Source organism: Anoplopoma fimbria, chromosome 24 (genome assembly GCF_027596085.1).
Source record: "Anoplopoma fimbria isolate UVic2021 breed Golden Eagle Sablefish chromosome 24, Afim_UVic_2022, whole genome shotgun sequence".
Taxonomy (NCBI): Eukaryota; Metazoa; Chordata; class Actinopteri; order Perciformes; family Anoplopomatidae; genus Anoplopoma; species Anoplopoma fimbria.
The window spans coordinates 17,564,991-17,579,974 of record NC_072472.1 but is presented as its reverse complement, the minus strand read 5'-3'; the positions used below and the strand labels follow the sequence as shown (position 1 = coordinate 17,579,974).

At 38.3% G+C, this 14,984-nt stretch overlaps 2 protein-coding genes across 2 annotated transcripts; one reads left to right on the top strand and one right to left on the bottom strand.

The window, feature by feature from the left end:
• Positions 1 to 217: 217 nt before the first annotated feature.
• Positions 218 to 4,987, top strand: npm1a (nucleophosmin 1a). The gene is made up of 11 exons (XM_054625384.1): positions 218 to 375; positions 1,718 to 1,797; positions 2,189 to 2,308; positions 2,462 to 2,555; positions 2,716 to 2,831; positions 2,915 to 2,970; positions 3,560 to 3,620; positions 3,709 to 3,798; positions 3,968 to 4,078; positions 4,210 to 4,284; positions 4,722 to 4,987. Exons 1-11 carry the CDS (start codon positions 327 to 329, stop codon positions 4,770 to 4,772), a joined length of 903 nt encoding a protein of 300 aa, XP_054481359.1. The 5' UTR covers positions 218 to 326; the 3' UTR covers positions 4,773 to 4,987.
• Positions 4,988 to 8,263: 3,276 nt separating this feature from the next.
• On the bottom strand, positions 8,264 to 12,630 carry LOC129113191 (claudin-7-A-like). The gene is made up of 4 exons (XM_054625388.1): positions 12,060 to 12,630; positions 9,623 to 9,787; positions 9,443 to 9,527; positions 8,264 to 9,260 (listed from the first exon to the last, which is right to left on the bottom strand). The coding sequence occupies exons 1-4, from the start codon at positions 12,280 to 12,282 to the stop codon at positions 9,110 to 9,112; spliced, it is 624 nt and encodes a 207-aa protein (XP_054481363.1). The 5' UTR covers positions 12,283 to 12,630; the 3' UTR covers positions 8,264 to 9,109.
• Between the last annotated feature and the right edge of the window lie 2,354 nt (positions 12,631 to 14,984).

The following is a 14,984-nucleotide window of genomic DNA, read 5'->3' as shown; positions in this document are numbered from 1 at the left end:
CTATCATCCATCTATCCATCCATATCTATCTATCTATCTATCTATCTATCTATCTATCTATCTATCTATCTATCTATCTATCTATCTATCTATCTATCTATCTAATCTATTTTTGCAGTGTGCTGTGCTCATTGTGTGACAGTTGGGGGCGCTGTTTCTTTTCTACGTTTCATATTGGATTCCTATTTTGCGGGAAACCCAGAAGAAGAAAGGAGGCGGAGTAGCGGCTTGCTGGCAAGTGGTTACTAGCAGAGGCGCTTTGCTAGCACTAGTTCGTCCTTTCACCTCCGCAAACAAGCAGGTTGCCAGCGTTGAAAACAAGAAAAATGAACGGACTAGACGAAGAACCAATGGCACCACAGACTTTCCTTTACGGTAAGAGATAAATGATACGTGTTGTATGTGATTTTTGAGGCGTTAAACAATAATGTTACGCGTCTTTATGTTTCCTGATACGAGAAAACGTTAAAATGCATGTTTAGCTGTGTTTGACCCGCTTATCATTTACGGTAATGTTTCTGTTGTCACATTAAAACACTTAATGTTTAATGTATTATGTTGCTGTTCATTCCAACATTGTAGCAGGAGGTTGATTGAGTAAAGCGCGCGGCTTCCCGTCAGTCCCACGTGTTAGCGGTACACGTGTTTGACTGTCAACATGGCGGCGCCCATGTTTTGTTAACAATGTTAATAATTCAGTATTTATCCTTCCACTAAACGTTTGAATGGCGTTATAATGTGTATACACATCTGCTTTTTTTGTTCACTGAATACCACGAGCTTATTTGTGACATGACAGGTTTAGCTGGTCTGTAAAAGCCTCGACAACGTGGTGTTGAACACACGCGGACCCTGCGGACTCCCTCCGCCAGATTTGATAAAGTAGACCCTTTTTACTTTGTAATTGGGTCACTTCGTTTATGTGGCACTATCCAACAAACGTAATACAACGAGATAGTGACTTAATGGCTGAAATAGATAACGTTTCAAGTCTCACCTTTTACGCGTTTCTTTCTGTGAGCTGCACCTCTTCGTCCCATCACCTCGCATAACCTTTTCCTCAACGTGGGTTAGAACTATATTTGGACCATTCGGACATTTTGAAAGATTAGTTGTGCAGGCTGCAGATGGATAATAATCGTTAGTGATGGAGACTGGAAAAACTGTTAGTCACAAATTCTGGGTTTATTCGGACAATGTGTAAAATATTGTTAAACCTTCCACGTGTGATGTGTGATTTTTTTATTTTTTTATTTTCCCTTCTCAAAGTTAATAAAGAATATCTTATCACTGTGGAAAATTGGTTAATTTGCCACTTTTTATGCTTAGATGTCTGTATTTATTGAAAAGCTATATTCTTAACTATTTAGGAAGTATAGTCAAATAATCTGCCATTGTGCTAACAGTCAAACCCCTTGTTAGTAACGAAGCATAAAACACCCATTAGTTGTGTTAATTTGAACAACATAGTTTTCTTGAAGTTATTCTGAAATAACTAAATGGTAATATCTCCTAACTGAGCGGATCCTATGTGCCAAAGCCATGTGGACATATTCTTATCTGTAGTCTGTATGGCTCCCCCTAGTGTCCATTTAAAAATATAGCACTACGCCATGAGGTCACATCCCACCTGTAGTTTTTCGTTTAAGCAGATGACTAATCTGTTGGGGAACTTTGTGTAACTTGTATCATACATTTTTTCATGTCTTTTCATCAGGGTGCGTGCTGGAAGCTGGAAAAGAGGTGCTGTTCAATCCAGAGGACGATGACTTTGAGCATCAGCTGGATCTAAGGATGGTAAGTACCATGAGATCTAATTATGAGGCACAACTTGTTAGATGTTCTAAATTTCCCTGCTAACCACCATATAATCATCTATGAAACCACTTTCGAATTTGTTCTGCGCTCTATGTGGCATTTCATTGAACAGTTAGTTCATCGTTCAAAAAATCTACAAAACAATAATTGCATGCTTGAGCCCCCAAATGCAATGTTAAACTAAAGATACAGTTTAGTTTTTTTCTGTAGTTTTGGGGTACAAACATCCTAAATTATAGTAATTATCATTCATGTCTGTCACGCTGTTGCGTTGCACCAGAGTTTGTTAGAATGGCTCCAGGTAGGTCAGGTATGAATGCACCCTGAAAGTTAATGCAAAATTACAGCCAACTGCTGCCTTCCCCTCTAGGCCTGTGTGGACCCTACTACCAAGGATGAACTTCACATGGTGGAGGTGGAAGGACAAGACACAGAGGGTCAGAAAATCAAAGCAGCACTGGTCTCACTCAAGCCCTCTAACCTGCCAAGTGTAAGTAAACTTCTCATGTGCAGATTCACTGACAAAGTTTATTCTTGGTGTGTTTTAAAGTTTGTCTCCTGAGCCACCCACACAAGTTTCCAGATGTAATGGTTGAATAAAGCCACTATCAGATCAGAATATGATTTAAATTATTTCTTGCAGGTGTGTCTCGGTGGTTTCACAATCACACCCCCAGCAATTTTCCGTCTGAAGTCAGGTGCCGGTCCAATCCATATCAGTGGACAACACCTAGTCAGTGAGTATTTGTCACTAGAGTATGCCGATGTTTAGCGTGTTTAGTGTGGGTTTATTCATTAGTAACTCTTTTCATTTTTTTTATACATAGCACCACATATGCATTTGGCTTTGACGGAAGTCTTTAAATCTAGTCTAAAATATTTTAATTCATCTTAAAGTGATGGAGGCCGATCAGTCCTTTGATGAAGAAGAGGAAGATGATGAAGAAGAAGAGGATGAATGTTGCAAAACATCAAAGAAAAGACCCGCTACCTCCCCCGCCCTCAAGTCTCAGGTTTGTTTTACACCCTTCACTATTTTAGTTTCAAATTTGTCGTAATTCAAATGACCGTAACCCATTTTTTATGTCTTTTACAGAAAAAAAGTAAAATGGAGGTGGAGGAGGATGACGAGGATGATGATGAGGATGATGAGTGAGTGATGATTCACACCCATTTACATTAATCTTACATTAACACTGGAACTGTGGGGACGAAACATTCAGCACTAAAATCAAAAAATGTATCAAGTTATTCACAATTATATAAAATATTATATCTGATCTATGTATGTTTTCAGCATATTTTTAATACTTTCAAAGTATTAGTCAAATTTTCCTAATTTATGCCTTGATAACTTTAACTCTGACATCAATTTGACAACTTCTGGTCAAAGTTTAGGATCCAAATTTCTCCATCTTTCCTTTCTAAAAGATCCTCCAGATTATCTCATGCTGTTTTTTTGTTTTGTTTTTTCCATCAGTTTGATGTTGATTCTTGAAGGGAAATTAAGAAATTTAGGTTCTACTCTGTAAGACATGGTTTGCATATATCCAAGTTTAACTGCTCCCGGAAAAAGAGTAACACTTTATTTTGGTCCTGGTAGCGTTTCAGCAGCACTCAGGAAAACAATTTGCACCTCAACTGCAGACAACCAGACTTAACTTAACCATTCATTGCATTTAAAGAGCATCATGGCATAATGTGCGTTTTTAAAGAAAATCTTTTCTATTATTTTGTTTAGGGATGATGAAGAGGATGACGACGATGATGATGAGAGTGAGGAAGAAGAGTCACCTGTTAAGGCAAGCACAGATTTTCATACGGTTTTGTCAGTTGGAGCTGAATGAACGTGCAGCTTTTTTCTTACCAGCAGCTGTTTGTTTGTTACAGGCCAAGCAAACGCCCTCCAAGAAACAAACCCCAGCTCAGAATGGCAAGAACGGCAAGAGCTCTACTCCCAACACCCCGGCCAAAAAGCAGGTAAGAGAAAGATTTTAAAAAAACTGGACCTGTTTTAGCACTTAACACGATGTCGGCACTCTACATAACCATTGGCTGTAGCCAGCATATTACAAAAAATGTAAATGCCTGTAAAGTGTTATCATATTTAATGTAATATCTCCTAATGATGATGTGATGTTCATTACAGGAAAAGAGCCCTAAAGGTAAGGGTGAGAGGTCACCTAAGACCCCAACAACTCCCAAAGTAACTCTAACGCTTCCTGAGATTAAAGCCAAGATGACGGAGTCAATGAAGAAGGTGGGTGTCCCCCGAAATCCATTTTTATAAATCAGTATATTGTTTTATTACAATCCATTACCGTATTAACTGAAAGAGTAATATGTGGCATGGAGAGACACATTTTTTTTTTTGTTCTTTCCGTTTTACAGGGAGTAACATTACCTAAAATCCAGCCCAAGTTTGAGAACTTTGTGAAGAATGGTCACAACGTCTCTGACACCAAGGTACAGTGCAAGTTTACGGTTCATGCCAACATTTATCATACACATTGTTTTCCTAAATCATCTTGGAACATTGATTTTTCTTAAGTTCATATGACTTGAAAAATAAATGCAGTTGGGAAACACACACATACTTGGATGGAAAGACGTACTAGTTTAGTGTACTAAACAGATAGGCCTTCCCATTAGTAATGTATTTTAGCATAGAGTTTAAAAATGTTTTTGGGTTTTTTTGGCATGTTACAGTAGAGAAGACAGGGAATGAGCTGATTTTGTATTATCATATTTGACGTTGGATGTTATGTTTTTGGTCTTTGTTAAAACTGGCCCAGTATTTTCCAAAACATTTGGTTTTGATTCTCACTTTCTAATTAGACATTTAAAATGTCTGCCACAAGCTTTGGCCACCACGTTAACAGTTTTGTTTTGCTTTTCTTTAGGTTATTGCGGAGCTGTGGAAGTGGAGACAGGCCATGGGGGATGCTAAATAATAGCCTCCGTAGTTTTATTATCTCTTTTTTATGTATTGTTTATACCCATAGCACCTCTCAAACCCTCTGAAAACCAAACTCAGTGCCTCACACTTGTCATTATTCTACGTCTGGTCCAGAGACTAGAGAGTGATGTGGCATTGTCTTTCCTCCTCCATCAGCCTCTCACTGGGAAAGAAAAAACATTTGGTTTGTTCAATAAACCCCTGAATTTGCATCTTTTGTAAATGTGTAATTCTCGCTAGATTGTTGGCACCTGAGTATGGAGGACATGTTCATGTGTTATTATATACCGATACAGTAAAGGTTAATTTGGCCTCCTGCTGAAAAAACAAAAATACACCCGATCAGTTAAAAACCACAGACAGGACTAACAACGAAGCAGCTCAAGAAACTTCACTTTTCAACAACCAATAGAACTTCAGCTAGAGTTGGACATGGTGACCTCATTTGTCAGCATTTAGAACAGAATGTTAGGCTGACATCAGCGGTGATGATCATAATAGTGATATCCATTGGGCAGTATACATTCTTCTAGTATTGTCCACCATGAACATAAAAAAAAATTGCACTTTTTGAAATGTTTTGTATGTTTATGCTATTGAGAGATTCCTTAGGTTGAGATCCCATGACTACAAACTGTCCAACTAACATAATAAATACGTGTCATGGATTTATCCGTCCGGAAGTAATGAAACATTTGGTATGAAGCAGCGAGCTGCATTAACCTTTAAGACACAGCGTCGGGGCCCATTTCAGACTGATTTGGTCCGTTTCGGTACTTAGCGTTGCCGTGACTACTAACCAATAGGCCAAAGGTCAGGTTCTTACTTCTTAGTGACTGACTGCGTGAAGGAATTTGCAAATGATTTATTCTATTTTTAATTGAGTTGCTTAACATTTTACAAACAAGGATTTGCAGATGTAGTTCTAAGAAATTCCCACCTGTCCTCAAGTTTGATGAGGCCACAACTTCTGTGCTCATGTGACCAGTAAGTAATATTTAAACAGTAAATGTTGATGGATGAGGCCTGTTCGAGATGAAGATCATTCCATGTTCTCAAGAAACGCATGTAAGTTTGTATGAGTTAAAATATGCTGTGGGTTTGATTGGACTATACCAAGATTGATTCATTAAATAAAATAATGTGTAAGCATTGCCGTTGTTCTATTTCTCTGCTATGGGAATCAGAATTTAACCTATTTTGAAGATAAATACAGGTTTTTGATTTGAATGTGCAAAAACATATTTACCATTTAGAATTTCAAGCACAGAACATTGTCTTGTTTCTTTGGATGCCATATGTAGAGTCCATGATATCTTGTGAATGTTGCATTACTTATGGAACAGCCATCTCTTTTCTAAAGACCTCCCAAATGGCTTGACTTTATTGCAAGTAGGCAGAGGTTTTTTTTTTATATATATATTTTTTTATAAAAAGGTGCACAATTATTGCTTTTACTCAAACTACTGAGAAAATGAAATATACGTTACATTTTATTCAACATCTCTTTAGATGTTGAATCAGTTGGTGGTTTCTCTTCATGTTCACCCAGTAAATTTATCAGCTTGTAATTGAGCCCAACTTGAAATGCCTGTGAATGTTTTATGTTCTTATTGCCCCCAGTTTGTTAACCTACCACTTAAAGGATGATAACAAGGAAGGTTAAGTGATCCGACACTGTAGATGATTGTTATTCGCTTAAGTCCACGGCTGCAGGTTCTTCTCCAGGAGCCCCGTAGCACATGGGGAAGACATCCTTTAGTGATCTGCAGCATTCAGATGTGTTCATCATTATCAGCCTATTTTACTTTATAGAAATACTAGTTTGAACTGACTGAGACTCTTTAGATTTAAACCCTTATTGTGAGTGCATGTATATGAGACAATCTTAGATTAATCATAAATGACATACTTTTACTTTAAACTACTTTGCAATTGTAAAATACATTTTCCATTGCAATCATTCTTTGTGGTCGGCATTGGATGTTATTTACATTTAAAAATAATGTTCTGTGCAGCTTTAACCCAAGAAAACACAAGTTCCCTGCATAGGACTCCAAACATTAAAGAACTGGTGAGTGCAAGTGTGTGTATCTGACAACAGCCAGTTTTAAGACCATTTAGCCCTTTCTGCTAATTGTTACCTTTTAATGATCCAATAAACGACCATAACATAGAGCAGTGCATTTACTGTTGTTGGAAAAAGGGTGATGGACAGTAATAATCACTATTATTATTCTGTGGCTATGTTGTGATGACCTGGATTTACTTTGGAGGACTTTTTTCCCTCAAAGCACACCACAGTGTAGATATAGTAATGTAATCGAGTTAAACTCAGAGTTCTCTGGCATGGTTGCATTGTGTGATTTTCTAGGGCCGAGGCAGACGGGTCAGACGGTTTGGCCACTTAGGAGTGAAACCATCATTATTATCACTTTTTGAATCTGGCCTGAGGGGAGGAAAGAATAATGATTAGAGAATGGCAGGCAGAATGAGAACAGGGAACAGGGGGAAAGGAGAACTAGAGCAAGACACTGCTGGGTCTAATAAATCACAAGAATAACTGATTGAAGATGTGATGACACAGTGAGAGGAGACGTAAAAAGGACAGGAGGAATAAAGAGGATTCAGGTGAAAATGATCGTACAGCCGTTTGAAAATTAATCCAAAAAAGCAGATCTAAATCAGCCTAAACAATAATACTTTCACTGAGACTTGAATATATATAATACACTACAATGTGAAGCAATTTCATCCAACCGTATAGTTACTATAGCACCTCCACCAACTAAAAGTAGTTACCTATACACACCACAAGGTGGCAATAGAGCCAAAGCAACTTTTATTTTGTAAGCCATTATGAGGCTGTGTACCTATCAACCCAAAAGCAAGATGGCTTCCAGCCAAAGTGTGGCTCTGAGGATTTCAGGTTCCTACCTCTGCAGGAGGATCAACTGCAACCTGAGTCTGTTATGTTTGCTCACCAACATTTCTAATATTGCCAATATACTGCTGCATATGTCAGCTGTGTTTACTACCACTACTAACTGCTAACACTACTTCAAACACAGCATATGTATCCTTCCATTTTCTATTTTGGATGTGTATATTGGTGCATGGAGCATCTATTTGGCTGTAAATCTTCAAACTATTTTACTTCTTTAAAAACGTAGTTATTCATTTATACATAGTATATTTATCTACTTGCTTTGTTTTCCTTGTTTTTTGTTCATTTGTTTTTTGTGTATATATGAAAAAAAAAAAATTCCTTGAATGTATACATGGCCCATATAGCCGATTCTGATAAACAGTTTAATTAGTAAAGCATTTTGAGCTTCATTTCCTTGTAGGCGTGTTTACTGTTAATCATTTTTGTAAAGGCATTCCAGCAGGCTAGATACTGTTAATTTTAAAATGTTTATTTTATGTACAACACAAACATTGCAAATCACATTTAAAAAGTTTAAAAAAAAAAAGAAAATCCATCAACAGCTTTTCAGACTAAAAGAAATAAAATAAAAACACAATAGCATTAAGCCAGGCCCATTCACACAAACTGTTAGCATTACAGAACAAATGGATAGTTCACAACATGTGTCATGCTGTATGCATGTCAGCAAAAACATTGGCAAATTGAGTTAGAGGAATCAGCATACTTGAATTTATATAGTTACATTTTATTCCAGCACTTTACTGATTCTAAATGATCTACAGTTGTACTGGATGATTTGTAGTTTTCATATAAATTAAAAAAAAAAAAAAAAAAGCACAAATAAATGGAAATAATGGTAGCAAATTGCTTCTCAGGTGCCAGATTATGAACTACTGCCTGTTTGGCCTTCACAGTCATAGATGGAGTTAGAGTTGTCCATTGCCACATCAGGTTTCTATTCAGTGCAATCAAACTATTTCCCCAATAAAACTGTACATTCTAATGCACTGTACGTTGTAGCATGCAAAATATAAATTTCTACATACCAAGTACTAAAAGATCATTGGTGTTTCACCTTAACTTAGTGCTTTACAGGTGTTAACTAAGTGGATAGGATACTACATAGCATACATCAGTAAGCACCAACTGTAGCTCCGGACAGGGCAAGGCCAATAAGCTTTTTATTAAGTAAACAGCCATTATTAAAATCTTTAATGTTTTAGTTAAAATATTGTTACAGTAACATCACAGGGAAGCCCTGAAGAAACTAAAATATAAAATAAAATACGGAAAAAAAAGACAGACCAAACTGAACATTTCCTGGGATACATCTTTTCAAAGTTTCAATATCTGAGTTGGTCTAGCATGAATGTCAAAATGTTCCTTCAGCCTCTAACTGCTCAAACGTATTCCTTGCTGCTGGGGGGTCTGGAGATGGGATACTTTGGTGTGGACTTTTCTCTTGGGCAGGATGCTGCCAGCATGCAGCCTCCCACTACAGCCAGGAATGATCCAGCCCAGGCAATGAAGATAGCAGAACCAAACTCGTACCTTCAGAGAGAGAATTTAGAGTAAGTCAAGGGGATAAACTAATGCCAGCAACAACAACAAAAAACAAAATCCAGATGCACCACTTAGGAATTTACACATCACAATTTTTACATTTTTAATTGGCCTTGTGCCTCTGCAGCAGAAAAAAAATAAAATAATAATAATATGCATAAAGAACGTACTTGGTATTGACAGGAGTGAAAGGGTTGTAGAAGGCTTGGATGATATCATGAGCATACCAAGAGCAGGCAACAATGGCACACAAAGCTGTGGGAACATAAAGAAGAACATCACTTAAACTGTTAAGAGTCAAGGGAATTGACAAAAGAGATACAAATAAAAAAGATAAAATGTCCTCTTACATCCAATCAGGATGATGATGCCACCAACCATGGCAATGCGGGATTTGCGCGTTTTGTCATCTCCTCCGCAGTTGGTGCACTTCATTCCCATGCAGGCTACGCCCAATCCAGCCACCGTTACGATGATACTCACGATCATGAGGGCGCGGGTTGCCTGGAGGGCACCTGGATTAAAAAAAGGGCAGGAGAGGGTTAATCTAGCAGTTACTGTGACAATTATTCAACGCTTATTGATAGTTGCAACACAGGCTTGTAGGTGCGGCAAGACTTGGGCTTTACTAGAGTAAAAACAACAAGAAAAGGCCATATAAAAAAATAAATAATTCTACAGTGATATGTGGGGATTCAAAGCTTCAACTTATTTTTGGCATTGTTTCAGTTACACTTTTTGAAGCCACTATTTGGAGCGTGGAAAAAGCAGCGTACACAACCACTGTTCATACACAACAGAGAGGCTCTTGTCTCTTGTGTCTCACCGCCGCTCCCTATAACAGCGAACCACAGAAACTGGCTCTAACCGGAAGCCCGAAGAAACTAGGGGGGTGGGGGAGTGGGCTTGAATGCGTGCAAGAAAGAAACAGGTCTAACAAGGTTTCAGGTTTCATTATAAGGAAGACACGCCCAGATTTCAGGTACTCAAAGCCTGCTTTTCAGCAGGTGGACATTTCGCAGCTTCAGCCTACAATGTGAACAGAAACCGACCCTCTAGAATGTGAAGAATGCCAAATGTGGCTACAACTAAAGGCTCAATCTAGTTGTTGCATAAATTGTTCCTAATCGTCTAGTGTGTATTGGTAGGATTAGAGCAGATATTGCTGAATAAAGCCATTATTTGTTCACTGGCTCCATATCTAACCACCACAGCTTTAATCACACAATGTTTTATCAAAGTTGGATTGTGTTCATGTTTGAAGAGGACGATAAGGCACATTGTGCTGCAGATATTCTATCAAATGTTTTGATAAGCAAAATAGAAAAAAAAAAAAGCTCAAATAAATAAAAAACTACATACACTGTATGGCCAGTTGGTAAACTTCTCACTAACTCACAAATCAACAAGTCAGATACAGATGAGTGAATACGTTAACACAGGGAGGGGCAGATACACAAAAATGTACAGAAGGTTTCGCTTTGATGTTCAGGCTGTTTACACCTGAGGGCAATCAACCAACCAGTTGAGTTGGAAACATGTACAATGACAAATCCAACTGTCATGCCCCCCATTGACCCATTTAGCCACTGCTTTATGATAACAGAGTCATAAAATCAGATACAGCACATGGACTTTTTTGGCTTTAACGTCTCCCTTTAGATGTTTAGCTTTTACTGAAGGCCTACACGATGACCAATGAACAACTGGTTCACTTTCATTCGTTTCTCTGAAGCACTAATACTGCCAGCAACACACCACAGCCAGGAAGAAGGGCCTTTTGGATTCTTATGCCAGTGTCGTGCTGAAACGTTTGGGGAAAATTAAACTAAATGCTGCATTAAACGCAATCTTTCCAGATTATGTATGCATGTATGTATGTATGTATGTATGTATGTATGTATGTATGTATGTATGTATGTATGAATGAAGGAGGACTCAAAATTGTTGGGCCCAACACATGGCAGAGGATGGCTTTATGTTAATTCCATGCACTGTAGGCCAAAGACAAAGCAACCGTTTGTGGGGGCTGGTATGCCGGCATGTTGACTAAACAGTGGCCCATACAGGTGTTGTTTAACCGGTAACAATCCTACACTATAGGGTTTTCCCACACATGAAGGGGGGAGGAGGAGGAGGAGGAGTAGATTCACTGGACAATGGCCAGCAGGATAATCATTGCCCAAGTGTTAAAAGTGCTATCAAGTGGAAAGAATGGAAGAATTATAATCATTCGGCCTGTATTGCACAGTGCAGGTGAGGCCTCATAGTGAGGTTTAAGCTAAAGGAAAGCAGTGTGAGTGAATAATAAAAAAAAAAAAAAAAAAAAAAAAAAAAAAAAAAAAAAAAAAAAGGGCAGTTAATAAGTGACTAAACCGGTTAGGCCAAGCCTGAGGAATCTGGTAACCGTTTAGAGCTGTAAAAGAGACAGCGCGGAAGTAAATGAATATGGCTCATAGGAAGAAAAAAAAAAATGGAAAGAAGCGTTAGATATCCCGACAGGTGCACGTCAGTTCCACACCATTTCCTGTTTCAAGTCAACTACTGGTTTTGTGTCGGAAACAGTCAGTAAAATTGAGTTCCGTCGCCAAAATAAGCTTCGAATGATAAATTACTTTTTTTAAAAAGAAAAAAAAAAGGTACTTATTGGGCGTAAACAAAAAGAAATAAGGCATTATGCTCTTAACAAGATTTAACAGCGTTTCAAGGTCTAATCTCGTATTTTTTTTTAAACATTTTACTAAAAAGAAAAACCCTTCATTTGTGTCCAGTGACTGGTTGACTTACTGTTGAGCTGCAGGATGGAGTCGTACACTTTGCACTGGATCTGTCCCGTGCTCTGGAAGGCGCAGGACATCCACAGGCCTTCGTACATGGCTATCGCCGTGATGATGTTGTCCCCGACGTACGCGGACATCTTCCACTGGGGCAAAATGGTTCCAATTATCAGTCCAATTAAGCCGATCAGGGACAGGGCGAAACCCAAAATCTGTAGACCCGAGTTGGCCATTTTTTTTTTTTTTTTCCAAACTTCTTCTTCGACAAAAGACGACGTCCACCTGCTGTGAAGGTTCAAATCCCACCACGCCTCACTACCTGACGATGTTTGGCTAAGTTTGATTTTTTTTTTTTTTTGGTTTGGTAAAGTTAACTCTGCTGTTGTTATCTGTTCGCGTATTCCTTGGCTTTCTGAAATGAGGTGAGAAAACGGAGATGTTTCAATTTATAAAGTCTCTCGGAGGTTAGTCACGCACCTGTTCCACTGCCGCACCTTGAATGGGGAGGGAGTCGCGGGAGCGTGCTCATTTCAGGCGGTTTCTGTCACAGGTGGGCGGGAACGCGCACGTAGTTTCGACTCATCAGACGTAGCAGCAAAACACCTGAAGTTTCGTGATGTCAGGTTGTCCGGAAACAGACCCCTAAGCTAACAGAGCGACGACATGAGAGAATGTCCAATTGGGTAAAGTTGGTTTATGATGATTTGGTTTGTGCTATTTATAACAGATATGAATGATGACACAGAAATGCCTCTGAAGTTTTATAAATGTTAAATTCATAATAACAATGTATATTTTTAAAATGTCGTTTTTTATGATATTACCAAAAATAAAAGTGTACACTAACAGAAGAGTATTAGTCATAAGATTCTCAGTCTGACCATGATATGCTTGGTAAGCAGAAAAAACAGGAAAATCAGAAAACCACAAGGCATTTAGCAATACTAGCAATAATACTATTTAATATTTACAATGCATTAGAGCAATTATATCTTTGATATGGCTATGACGCAGTACTACATACAAATATGTGTAAGCTAGTGTATTTGGTCAGAATTATAACTCCAGCCTCATATGAAATAGAGAAGTTTGTAAACATATTTTGTTAACAGGTAAGGAGAGGAGAGAACCATGCTTTTATTATATATGCATGCATATACTAGCACCCTGTTGGCTCAACGATATCGGCTCCATGAGTGCGTAATTAAAAATGATCCAAAATGGGAAGTTGAATTTACATAAGTGGAAGTTGAGTAGAAAAATTAATTTCGCTTCAATCCCACATGAGTCAAATAAGACATTTTATTGTGTAATATGATCACAAGACATTTTCCAACCTATTTTACAGACTATATGAATAGGAATGTATTGTAAGTAAGAACTTAACTAAGGTAAATATGTATTTGTTGTACTCATTTCAGCTGTTAAGCTCAGGAAGATTTAACATCAACCATACTTGATAGTTTTTAATTAAACCCCTATTGAACAATCAATATCTTAACAGTTGGGTCCCAAAAGCTGGGGCACCCACTACCACTAACAGCAAATACTATCTTTAAAGATAATTCTTTCACACATGTAATTGTGTAAGCTTTGCCATTTTTATACTGAACACGTGTGTGCGAGTGTTTGTGTGTGTGTGTGTGTGTGTGTGTGTGTGTGTGTGTGTGTGTGTGTGTGTGTGTGTGTGTGTGTGTGTGTGTGTGTTGTGTGTGTGTGTGTGTGTGTGTGTGTGCAACTGTCATGTGCTTGAGTTAAGGACAGATTAAATGGCCCTCCTTACCCTGCTCTAACAGAAGGGTGTGCTTTATCTGTAGGTCAGCAGAATTGAACTGAACTCCACACTGCCATGGAGGAGGTACATTTTGAACCCAGGAAAAATCAACACACGGCCGCAGGTGTGGCTCATGGGCTCTGAGACTGTTTGGTTAACAGTTATAAGCATGACTACCGTGTATTGATGCATCCTGTTTGTAGTGCATTTTTTTTAAACCAGTACATCAGATGAACTGTCTATTTTGAATAAAATTATCCCAGGTTATATTTGGAAATCAGAGTATGAGTCAGGGTTTCCTGAGTCGCGCTTCGCTGATCCCTGATCCTGTATTGACTCAAGTGTTAATAGAATGAAAAAGAATGTTTGACTGAAACGTTCCCAGTCAAAGTGAAGAAGAAAGACTGGGTCCTTGATCAAAGCATTTTCCAGTACACCTACTCACTGGTCAATAGAATGTGTCTGTACCCGTCAGCTCCCACTTCTGACTGTGTTTATTATGAGTAACTCTCACTTCCCCTTTATATACACAATCCTGGGCTGGTGCGGTACAAAGAAGAAAGAAACTTATTTTTGCTGTTCCTGTAAAATCATGTGATGGTTTGTCTTACCCTCAGATTTGTAACAATTATTCTCCATCAGATTGTATTCTGTCTTTACTTATTTCTAATCACGTAAGGACTTATAGGCACAACAAAACCTTTCCATTGAATCCTTCACTAAAGTAAACACCTTCCTCCTGACACATTGGCACAAGGTGGAGAGCTAAGAGGCTGGGAGTTTGATTTTCAGGAACACAGCACCCTGAGGGAGAATTTATTTCATATAACAGTTTGTTTTCACCCATTCACTATGCACACATGAGAGGAAACCCCGGGACTTTAATGTCAGATTTCAGTCGGATAGAGATAAAGTGTTGTTAACCATGTCCAATTTTCTTTTTGAGAACTGGATGGTCAACTTAAATCTGTAATGGTGTAATGGTGATATTTTTTAATTATGTATATGTCTGTCAAACAAGTGTTATTGACCACCTGCTAGAGAGTCAAATCTGTTATAAAGAAAGGTCTCCACACTCAACAAGCACAGGCATGTGAGTTTCTCATATACTTTTACTCGATTACATCATAACATCTAAACATAGTCAGGTTCAGAAATTAC

Bases quoted from the DNA above. Each gene is read 5' to 3' on its own strand.
- npm1a (XM_054625384.1), top strand. From the start codon at position 327: ATGAACGGACTAGACGAAGAACCAATGGCACCACAGACTTTCCTTTAC. The intron at 376-1,717 runs GTAAGAGATAAA...TCTTTTCATCAG, and splicing joins ACCACAGACTTTCCTTTACG to GGTGCGTGCTGGAAGCTGGA. The intron at 3,621-3,708 runs GCAAGCACAGAT...TGTTTGTTACAG, and splicing joins AAGAAGAGTCACCTGTTAAG to GCCAAGCAAACGCCCTCCAA.
- LOC129113191 (XM_054625388.1), bottom strand. From the start codon at position 12,282: ATGGCCAACTCGGGTCTACAGATTTTGGGTTTCGCCCTGTCCCTGATC. The intron at 9,788-12,059 runs GTAAGTCAACCA...TTTTTAATCCAG, and splicing joins CTCCATCCTGCAGCTCAACA to GTGCCCTCCAGGCAACCCGC. The intron at 9,261-9,442 runs GTACGTTCTTTA...CTCTCTCTGAAG, and splicing joins TTCACTCCTGTCAATACCAA to GTACGAGTTTGGTTCTGCTA.